The following is a 12,586-nucleotide window of genomic DNA, read 5'->3' on the forward strand; positions in this document are numbered from 1 at the left end:
CGGGATGTGACATTTTGTTATCTCGAGACGAGAGGACCTTTAATGCCCGTTTTAACTTATTCAAGTGTTTTCTCTTTTAAATATTATTAATACAAAAGGATCATATTTTAAATTCTTTTCAAGTTTTTAACTTTCGACTTTAAGACATCAATTAATCAATTAGGTACCAATTTTGGGCGTTACGAGGGTGCTAATCCTTCCTCATACGTAACTGACTCCCGAATCCGTTTTCTCGAATTATGAAGGCGATCAATTACAAGGTGACCCGATCGCACCTTATAAAAAAAGGTTGGTGGCGACTCCTATTTTCATTTTCAAAATAAAAGTCGACCCTCTTTCAAAAAAAAAGAAAAAGGTTTCAAGAGAAAGTGTTAGAAGGCTTATTTCCTTTTTGGGCTCCTCTGCTAGAATTTCAAGAAAAAGATGTTCTATCAGTTTTGTCCGCCTGAATTTCTTGGAGGTCCCTTCTTTGTTACCCTTACCCATTCTACATTAATAATTGTCATTGTCAATCATTTCAATATCCAACAAGCTTAAAACATAATAAATTCAATATCTAACAAATTCAAGACATAATAATTTCAAAATCCAACAAACTAAAATTTCAATATCATTGCAACCAATACTACCAAAAAGAAAAAACAATTTTAATACTAAAATATACATAACATAGAAACAATAACCCTAAGCCCTAAACCTACCTAATATTTCTAGCCATATAATCAGTCCATATAGTTTGTCCAATTTCATCTCTCTTAGCAAATCATTCTCTTGTTTCTTCTCTTTCTTCTCGCTCCGTAAGAGTTGGTATTATCAAATCAGACTCAGGCTCCTCGTATAATCCTTGATTAAGTAAATCATTAGGATCAAATCCTATTATATGATTATGAATGATACAACAAGCGAAAACTATATCTACTTGAGTTTGAAAATTCCAAAATGGTTCAGCTTCTAATACACGAAACCGTTTCTTCAAAATCCCCAAAACACGTTCAATAGTGATTTGCAATGATGAATGGCAAAGATTAAAGAGTTCCTTTGTATTTTCAGGCCCCTAAGCACTAAAATCTTGATATCGGACACCACGATATGGGGTAACATATCCATTTGGGATGCCATATCTAGCATCAACAAGATAATATTTACCTACAATTTTACAAAACATAATTATTACTAATAAAATATGAGCTTACTAGAACTATTTGGTATTTATAATGTTAATTCTTACCTTCCAAAATTCTTAATCCTATTGGGCGTGAAAGTGCATCACTTAAAATACGAGAATCATGTGCACAACCTTTCCAACCAACTAGAACATAGAAAAATTTCAAATTAAATGTAATGATAGCAAATACATTTTGTGTCGTCCCCCCTTTACGGTTACGAAATCTTCCTTGAATACGACGTGGAACGGATGCACGAACATGAGTTCCATCTAATGCTCCAATATAATCTTTAAAATAAGGATAAAACCTAGGATTGTTTCTGATTTCACTAGGAGTTGACTCATCAAGTAATCTAATAACTAGTTTATACAATTTCAAAATAGCTCTCAATACAACCCTAAAGTAACGGTGAATTGTCTCAATTGATCTATAATATTTAGATCCAATCACTCGAAGCCTTACATTATGACCAATTATATGTAAAAATATAACTACTTGCTCCCTAATATTCACCGATTTAGTTGATTGTAACAAATTATTCCTACTAAGAATATCACACAAGTTTAAAAAGGCAATCATTCTCATCTTTATCACATCAATATAATGCTGGTTACCACTATATAAAATACTATTAATATAATTTTCTCTTTCATAATCTCGATTCACACGAGGATGAGAAGTAATTTCCTTCCTAGTTTTTAATTTTTTTTAATTCAAAGAGCCCCAAAATCTAAAACTGAAGCCACGACTCCGACAATTGCATTTTGATCTTGATTATAATCCATCTATACAAAATAATGCCACACTAATATTTGATCACTACAAAAAAGATGCAAGCTTTTCATAATATCACATATATGACTAAAGTTACCATGACTAAAGTGTGTACATACATATATGAAAGTTTCTCAAGCAATGATAAGATAATAATTGCTAAAAATCTTTATTGATTTTGCAAAGAGACAATCAGAAAAGTCATATCAGATTAATAATGGGAGAAAAATCTTTTAAAGTTTCTCAAGCAATAATAAGATAATTAATTGCTAAAGACAAGTCATGCTAAAGGCAAGATCAACTACTCAACAAAAGGAGCTACTAGTGAACTGAGATATGCATATCAAGAAGGTCACCAATGTAATAGGTAGATTCAACAAAAACTATATTAATTGACTATATTAATTAAGTTTTAATTAAAAATAGACAATAATAGGTTGACTAGTCATTGGTCTAATACACTAGTAGCTCATGAAGATATCTGATTTTCTTGGCATACATACTGAATTGGTAATTGGTGGTTTCAAAGATATAAACTTGGCTTTTTGTTTTATTTGAGCTTGCCACATACTCTTAAGTTGTATATATCTTTTATCTTGGTTTTACGATCCATAAAGATTCTAATTAAAAGAACTTACAGAGAATTCCCATAACAGGGTCTGGAAGTTACCATTTAGACCAGATTCTTTTTCTATCTTAGATTTTTTTTATCATCCTAAATCCCTATAGGGACAAATACAACAATTTGGTTCCATTGCAATAGGCACAGAAACCTTCTATAGTTACCAAGCAATTCTACCTAGGAAAAGTAAAAAGGAATGGAGTTCAATTTACAATTGTTTACTAAAAGTGTGATAAATTCTACAAATCAGTTTGAACATACATCCACAAGAATTATAGATACAATCATGTAACCAAGCTATTCAAATTGTTTTTGGTAACCATATCAAATTGGACACCTGAGCACATGACTGCTTTGGACAGTTATTTTATATATTTAATATCACTCTCTCCATTCCTCTAGTTAATCGGAGTTTAATGGTTGGATGTACTATCTGTGTTTTAAAACATGCTGCATAACCTATATATCAATCATCCTTAAAAAAAATCCTATATAGCTATAACGCCATAGTAGAGAAAGTAAGGTTTCATTACCAAATTGGTGGTACATTGGGGTTTCCTTTCTAGAAAATGGTACCTCTAGAACTAATGCTATTTGGTGCATCATTTAATATTTTAGATACTGATGAAAAAGATAGATCAAGCTAACATCAAACAAATTAGGGACTTCTACATTTTCATCTATAGTTGCATGCAACTGATTCAAAGCACAATCATAAAGAAAAGACAAAAGTAGATAGAGGAACCAAAGCATGAAACCAGAAAAGCTAACAATCTCTACTTGGATCTAAATTCAGACGCAATCATCTTTTTAAGTAGCACAGACTAAAATAAAACTCGCAAATTTCAATCATGGCAATCAAAACAACTGCAATTAAGAGAAAAATTAAATAAATACAATGCAGCTGTTTCAATGAAAAAAGAAAATTCATTCTAATTAAAAAGAATCAAGTGTACTTGATAGGATTTTCAGTTGCTACCTCACTCCCAGTTCCCTCATTAGAACTGATGTACAAAATAGAGAAAAGTTTCACCCCAGTCAAGCGAATGACAGTAGGTATTATGACAAGGTAACTATGCATTTCTATTGATAGATCTATAATCTAACTTTTAGGTTTAAGCACTAAATCTTTCTTGTTCTTCCAGTTGGAGAAAATAAAGAAAGAAGCAGTTGAAAGATGCAAAATCCAAATAGATTAAACAAACAGATGCAAAATCCAAACATGAAATATAGATTAAAAAGCATAAAAAAGTTACATGAATGAAAAAGGAAAAGGAAGATGAAGAACGGAAGAAGGAGGAAAGAATTTGGTAAGAGTTTTGGAAGATGGAAAATGTCTGATAGAAATAAAATCGGTAAGACATTTTCCCTAAAACCCATTTCATTTTACTTATGTTTTAAAAAACGTTTTCCAAATGTAATTTGTTTTCAATCACACAAACACCGTAAAACCAAGAAAACATTTTCCGAAAAATGTTTTCCTAGCAAACAAACGGACCCTTAATCACTTAACAGAAAAAAAAATACAATTTGATCACTAAATTATACATTTTCCTGGCAAACAAATAGACCTTAATCACTTAACCAAAAAAAATTACAATTTGATCACTAAATTATTAAAAAGTTTCTATTTAAGTCATTAGCTGTTTAACTCAATGCTATATGACTCTTTTTGCACTGCTTGACCAATTGAAAACTCTCTTTCCCTTTTTCTTTTACAATTCACTTTTTTTATGAAACAACTTTAGTTGTCACAAATCTACTAACCAAAATTCAATTTTTTTTCTCCAATCTTTATCATTGACCATTAGGTCGACTTGGATCTAAGGTATATTCTCCAAAGTATAATTTAGTAACTAATAATGTAGTTTACTCTTATGTTTATTTTCATTCTCTAAGGGTTTGTTAATGACCTTATTGATTGTGCTGACAGCCAAAGAATTTGGGCTCACAATAATAATAAAAAGCTTCTAAATTATCATAGTCAATACTGATATACTAAGCTCTCCTTTATCTCTATTAATTATTTCACTTATAATTGTTTCTTGACAAATACCTCCATATAGATCCTTAGCATCATCTCTTCTATCAATGCATACCTGATTGCACTCAATGTGATGCTATCTTAATTCATTGTTATGTTCGGCAATTAAAATCCACAAAAGTCAATTCATTTAATGCTTATCGTTTGCTCTTTCATTATCTCCATCTCTAACATGAATATTTTTCTCTACCCTTCTCAGTTATTTTTACTAGAACAATAAAACCACTTGATTCACTATTCGATGGAATTGGAGATATGAATTTGTTGAGCTCAAATTACACCAAGAATAGGGTGAATTAGTATTTAACATTAAGGAAATGAAAATTTTGACATAGATTTTAAAGTGGTTCGGCACCAATTGCCTACCTTCACTATCTTAGCTTGAAACAATTAAGGATTTTCCTTAATCCATTAATTGGTACCTTTTTAGGACAATTTATAACCTTTGCACAACCTCTATCTTTTAAATTGATAAGATAACACCATTACCATAGTATTAAATTGTGGTTGTAGATTCCATCGCAGATGTGATTACAGCAATATTTTTTAAACCAGATCGGTGGTTGAACTAGTCAAGCCACCGATTCACCTGTCCGGTTAAAAAATTATTAAAAATTCAAAAAAATAAAAAAACTCGGTTTAATCGTCAGTTCAATCGGTTTTTAGTTGATTCAATCATCAATTCAATCAGTTTTTAGCTTGTTCAATTGTCGGTTCTTGGTCTAATCGGTTCAAAGCCACTCACCGGACTAGTACCCTAGCCAGTTCCCTATTCAACTGGTCCAATTGATAGGTCCAGTTCAAACAACATCGGATTGCGGTATTATGGTTACAGATACTATGGACGTTACATAACACATAACGGTTGTCGTAGACGTGATTTTTTTCTTTTTGAAAATCATAATTTTTTTTTAAAACACTATATTTATCCCTTTTGTTGTTAGTTCAACCGGCCCGATCAATTAGTCAGATTCAAACAACATTGGGTTGTGGTGTTGCGGTTGCGAATACGGTGGATGTTACGTAATGCATAACGGTTGTCGCAGATGTGATTTTTTTCTTTTCGAAAATAACAATTTTTTTTAAAACACTATATTTATACATTTTGTTGTTGTATTTTATTATTCTAATATTGATACTTTTTTATAAGTTTTTTTCATTTAAAAAATAAAAATCATTTAAAACGAATATAAAGATTATAATATACATACATTATCATATTAAATCATGGATAATAACAATCATAATTTTAATAAATTGAATCTAAATAATATCATACATTAAAAAAAGAGTTAATTTACATCAATTTAAATAAAAATATGCACGCATACAAATATAAAAACTCTAATTCTTATAAATTATCACCAAAACTCTAATTTAATAAAGATTTCAATTTAAATGGAAAATAAAAATAATCAATAATTTACTTAATAAAAAACCATATAATAGTTTATTTATTGGTTGTTAGTTAAATTTTAAAAGAATATACTGATAAATAATTTAAAATTTATTAACAATAATTTATTTTATCAATGTAAATATAAAAATAATAGGAACTTTCCTTTAATAAGGATTTCAATGTTAATGGTAATAAAATCATTAATATTTTATTTTTATGGTATCTTTCATTTCTGTTTTATAATTTATGTTTAGAGTTTATGATTGTACCTCCCAACAATATCGTCTCTAAAATTTGAACTTATATTTTTTTTTAAAGTACAATATATTTTACCACTGGAGCATTCAAAAGCCTGATTTATTAGGATTATCACCCTCGTGAGTATTGATCCAAAATTTTATCTTGGGATTGAATATTGGTAGAGTGGGTAGGAGTAGATAATGTTTGAAAGCACATGATTCATGGTTACTTTGATTTTACATCTTCCTTTTTTTTTTTTTTTAGGGGGTGTTTCAGCATAAGATCTTGTGCAAATGGAGAAAGTTGTTTGTTAAACCTCAATAGATCCAAAAATCCATTTTAAATTTGCATAAAATGGGCAAGCTAGCTTTACTTAAAACAAAACTTTGGTACAGGTTTTAAATAGTAATTTTTTATTCAACTTGAGTAACTTGTAATTGTGTCTTTACCTCATTGTTTGCTTGCGTACATGATATGAAATGTTTTTGCTTAATTATTTTTAACCTCATTGTTGATATATATTTAATTTTTAAGTTTTTGAAAATATATAAATTCAGTAAATAATTAAACTCAAACTCAAACATGAAATTTATGATTGGTAAAAGAAGAAAAAAAAAAGGTTTATTTTTATTCCTACTCCCCTTGAAAGCACAAAGCCTAACAATATTACACAGGGAGGGATGGAGGAAAAACGAGGGAAAAAGGAAAACAAAAGAGGGGAAGAAAAAATTGATACCTTTCAAAACCCTCTCTCTGAAATGTAAGAAATTAAAAAAAGAAAATCCAAAAAAAAAAAAAAAGATGAGCATAGATTATTGAAGTTTGCTGCTAATAATCCTAAGCTCCATTGATTAAGGCAAGGACTTCAGCCTCGGTTGGCAGGGCTGGGATTGCTCCCTTCTTGGTTGTGGTTATGGCTCCACATGCATTTGCGAATTTCAGTACCTCCCTCAATTTCGATTCATTCTGATTTGATTTTATAAAATAAAATAAAAAAACCCATTTAGAACAACAATGTTAATCACAATTTTAAGCAATAAATAATATACAAAATGGGTTACCTCAAGTATGGTTGGGTCTTCCACGATCTTGCATAGTAAAGCACCAACAAAAGAGTCCCCCGCGCCAGTTGTATCCACTGTATTCACATGGAATGCATCCACTGACCCATGGAAGTACTGCCCACACAGAGGTATCACCGCAACAATACGTAAATTATTATCAGAAGCTTTAAATTATTACACACCTAAATAGTGAAAACGTCAAAACAAGACCCTTGGACCCCTTATTTTTTTTAGCCTAGGTCCCTGCCTAATAATATTAACAAAATACGACAACTTGAAGACTTGGGGCCCAAAGCTGACTAGACTACTATTATACTATACCATATTAATTGTTTTTAGCCCTTGGCACCACCCGACGGACAAAATTTGCAATGGGATGGACCAAATATAATTTTCCTATCAGTAAATATATGCTTACCGAGTGTTTTTTTATATAATACATATACAAATAAAGGCATCACCAACCATAAATTTGCTAAAAGTGAAGAAGCATTCAACTAAGAGCAGTCCAAGAGGCTAAATTTAGCATACCTTGGTATAATACATGCTACCCTTTTCACCGAGGGTGATCAAGAGTAGTGTCAAGTTGGGGCGCCAAAGTTTCATAGCAGTTTCATCGTCGATTTTGTTGCTACCAGTGAGGAACTCTAGCTCAACATCGCTGACCTTGATAATATCGGCCTTATCCCAGATGGATAATATCTGTTTCCTGGCCTCATCGGCTGAAGGCCAAAGTGGCAGCCGAAGGTTTGGATCATATGACAACAAAGCACCTGATTCTTTGGCCACTTCCATTGCCTTTAAGTGAGCCGATCTGCATGGCTCTACGATCAAACTTATTGATCCGTAGTGGAATACTTTGGCCTGCACAAAACAAACAGTTTAAAAGACAAAAAATACACCCAAAACAAATTAGTTTTGTTGAGAAAATTACAAGACAAGCAAATTTCCAACAAAAACGATACATCATGCAATGTTGTTCGGTAGGTAGGCCAATCATTTGATCCATAAGCTAACGAACAAAGACAAATCATGCAACTTCTCACCGAAAAAGTATTCAATTTTCAATGTTGAAGTCCAATATATACGTAATGATTTATACATTCCTTCACCTCACTCTCCCTCCCATCTACCATATCTACCCACGCATCAAATAAGTCCAGATGCAGTCGTTGTGGATAAACTAACATTGTTGAGTAAAGGTTAAGGAAAGTCATAAACCAATACTTATCACCAGAAACAAATACTAAATGCATCAAACCGATACGAAGAGTACGTTATTTAAGTAGCAATTTGCTAGGTAGATGGAACATGGCATCACTATAAGTAAAATCGAACTGGATCTACCCTTGATCAACAACAATTTCCCTATTAGCTGTCGCATGGGATTTCTTACCACAAGGCTACAACTTAAGTTTATGTCCATCCATCGTTTTCTTTAAAATATCCAAATTCAAACCAAACATACATATTAAAAGGTCTAATTATGCCCCCAGTCCCTGTACTCTTCAGATTATTTAAATTTAAAATTTGAATAGGGGTTATCTATTGGACTTCAATTTTTAATCGTCACAGAATTAACAAGTACCTAGAAGATTAAATTTTCAAAATCTAAAGAATACAGGGAGTAAGGGCATAAATATACGGAATTATAATAAAATAACATAAAAGGTCAAAAGAGACAGAAAAAGCAAAATGAAGATCCAGCGCGTTTTGCCATTGATGTTCAGGGTTGGTGTGACCAAGCGAAGCACGTGAAATCACGTGAGAGACGGGGTTTAACGTTAGTTGATGGATTTTGGTCCCATCGTGGACGCAATCATATAATGTCATAGTGGCGATCCATATAAAGCAATCCCGCAAAACACGGCAAATTTCACCCATTCCTTTTAGTAAGAGTTAGGTCACAGTGGATGTGAAGTTAGCACTTCCCACACCAAATGTTGATAGTCAAATTAATATATCCAGAGATCCAGATTAGGTCCCAATAATAAGCATACTGTTACGTCGGACAAACCTCACCGATAGGTGACAACATCAATGCCCGCAGTTTTGACAATTTACGGTGCCTAGATACTCAGCGTGGGTCCTCTATAGAACTATGGATCATAATAATATTGGCTAATATGGCTGACATGTCAGTCTTATTAAAACTCTACTCTCACATTACGGCGCGTGAGTATCAGTTTTCTTCTTGTTTTTTTTCCTACAGTCTTTTTGGTTCTTTAAAGTCAAGATCGAAGAAAGAACAGACGAAAGTTGCACTAAAACGAAAAAAAGAAAAGAAATGAAGGTAAAAAGATGTCACTTACGGATCTTATAAGATCAAGATTCAATTCCTCCGGCGTCAACAGCATGTCAGCACTGGGATTCCTATAAAACATGAACTCACGCTCTCCGTCGGCGCGTAGAGTTACGAAGGCAAGAGCGGTCCTAGCACCTTGGTCAAATAAGATCCCGTCACCAGAGACTCCGTTTTGCTTGAGAATATCGGCAAGCATGTGACCGAACTCATCGTCGCCGAGTTTTCCGACGAAGGATGCTTTACCGCCTAGTCTTGAGACGGCAATCGCCACGTTGGCTGGGGCTCCACCGGGGGCTTTGAGGAAGCCTGGAGCTTCAGCTAAAGAAACACCGGAGACGGTGGGGACGAAGTCGATGAGCATCTCACCGAAACTCACGATTAAACTCTTGTCGGAAACGACCCCGTTAGGTGCCATGGCGTCGATAAGAAAGCAAAAGATAAACGATCTTTTTTTTCTTTTTTCTAAGGTAAGAAATTAGAAGTAAGAGAGACGAAGAGGACGGTGTTTATTATATAGGAAAATTACGGAATATTGATTTTTTTCATATAATTAAATTTATTAATGATTTTCATTTGAATGGATTTTGGAAACTGTGTTCTATGTTGGATATTTTTACAAATGTGGGCCCGCTGTTTTTCTATTTGGATTTTGGATTATTATGACCTAAATAAAAATAAAGGAATTATTTTCTAAAACTCATATTATTTTTATATCATATATCTGACTTATTTTAAAAAAGGTAGGAGTTCGAATGCCACCAAAGGTAAAATGCTTTCATCGCCTTTTAGTGACTGGTCATACGTCTATGCATGGTCAAAACATTATCCTCCGTGAAGGGGAGACAAAACTCTCCTTAAGAGATACTATCTTCTATTACTATCTTCTATTGTTAAGGGGTTAGACCGACGTCTTTAAAGACAACACAACTTCTTTCGAAAGAGTCGATCCTTCTATAATTATTAATCAAATTTTAAAATTTAATTAAAGGTTTGAAAAGGTTTCTTAAATATATATTGCAACATGTATATAATTTATATATATAAGCTGTTGAGCATAGTTACGTACTTATAAATCATATTAATGTCCAAAAATTAATTAGTCATTAATGATTGTACCAATAACTTATCTCAACTTATTTTGTTCATTTAGTTTGTCAATAGCTTGACAAATCTCTCATTCTTGGTATAGTCACTAAACAAATTGTGGGAATTAAAATAGGACACAACTTCTTGATATTAGTGGGTTATGCTTATATCTCCTTACTGTAAAACAAGCAATTCGAAAAGTAATCAAATTAAAGAATTTGATTTTATTATTTTAATTCAATTTATTTTTTAATTTAATCGAATTAAATAATATTCGAGTCAAATAAACTTGTTAAAATTAAATTAAAAAAAAAACTAACCAACCACATTAAAATATCATTGATAATATGACTAAATTCTAAGTTAAAGAACATAAATGTCACGTATATTTGAAAACTCTTTTAAAACAAAATAAAAGAAAAAAAATATAATTACGCTTCGTTTGGTAGGAATTTTTTACGCATGTTTTAGTATATGAGTTAATAATAAACTAATTCAATTGGTAATATTTAGTCACTCTAATGACTTAGTTTTAGTAAATAGAAGGAAATTTTTTGCTTAATTTGAAAATGTCTTTTTTTTACAAGAATTATTGCATATCTTTTAATTTCAAATTTAAATTTGTACTAACTATTCTTTATTTTATATCTAGCTATTGCAATACATACGTAATAAATAAGATTTTTCCTCATATTATTACACTAGTAACCAAACTAGGCATTAGTATGATAAACTTGATTTGATAATTTATTTGTTTAAAGCCTTAAATTTATCATTTTAGATTTTTAATATATATATATATATTTAATTTTTAATTTTTGAATATTTATGTATAAAATTTTGGAAGATAATTTTGAATTTTTTAAGAGAGACTAATTTATACATTTTCAAACTGTTAGGACTCGAATATTTACATCAATTTGTTAATTCAATTATTTGAATTTTTCGAGCTATAAAATTTAACTCGATTCGAACTCGAAAAACTAGATACTTATTTAAATTAATTAAAATACTGAATAACTCAATTTAATTAACTAAAAATGTTAAATAATTCAAATTGTTTTATAAAAAAATAAAAAATTGGTATTATTATTAATTATAAATATTTATACAAAAGGAGACAACCATTGTTTTGGAATTTGGCTTTCCTTTCATAGGTCATACTCTCCCATTGATTTTTTAAGCTTTAAAAAGAAAATTAAAATACATGGATACACAAACTAATTGCAAATGAGTTAAGTTTGGAAGTTGATCAAAGTGGGACTATCTGTAACACTCCTAACCCGTATCCATTGCCGTAGCAGGTTTGAGCATTACTACCATTTGCAGATCACTTAAAAAAATTAAAATACTTACCGATTCAATGCATCATATAAAATAAATATATTACCATTCAATCAACAGTTTGACACTTGTATAAGCATCAAACAACAACATTGTTAGTGTACTTGCACATATCTCATATAAATTCAACATTGATATATCTATTTTCTCGACATGTCGCACTTGAGTTTAATAATAGTCTCAATTACATAATTTCCTTGTATCAACATATCAAAGATAATCATATATGTACATGTCATGAAACATATCATGCTCTTACCGCTTTCTTCACAAGCATATATCATTCATTTCATTATATCAATATTTTATGCTTCATCATTTCCATATATTTTATGTATATTTATTATGGTAATAGCTTATATCAAACTTAACATAAATTATATTCCATGTACTTATACTTATTTCATTTATCCATTTTCATAATTATTTCATACAACGCTTTTGTACATATATTTCCATATGACCAGTTCTTGTAAACATTTCACACAACCATTTCATATAACCATTCGTCATCTGATACATTTTACCCGAATATCAATTGT

At 31.1% G+C, this 12,586-nt stretch overlaps 1 protein-coding gene across 1 annotated transcript; it reads right to left on the minus strand.

Annotated features, from left to right (window-relative positions):
• Positions 1-6,809: 6,809 nt before the first annotated feature.
• LOC108487117 (probable fructokinase-4) lies at positions 6,810-10,159 on the minus strand. The gene is made up of 4 exons (XM_017791359.2): positions 9,622-10,159; positions 7,841-8,173; positions 7,307-7,423; positions 6,810-7,211 (listed from the first exon to the last, which is right to left on the minus strand). The coding sequence occupies exons 1-4, from the start codon at positions 10,027-10,029 to the stop codon at positions 7,083-7,085; spliced, it is 987 nt and encodes a 328-aa protein (XP_017646848.1). The 5' UTR covers positions 10,030-10,159; the 3' UTR covers positions 6,810-7,082.
• Positions 10,160-12,586: the final 2,427 nt, after the last annotated feature.

This window comes from Gossypium arboreum, chromosome 10 (assembly GCF_025698485.1).
Source record: "Gossypium arboreum isolate Shixiya-1 chromosome 10, ASM2569848v2, whole genome shotgun sequence".
Taxonomy (NCBI): domain Eukaryota; kingdom Viridiplantae; phylum Streptophyta; class Magnoliopsida; order Malvales; family Malvaceae; genus Gossypium; species Gossypium arboreum.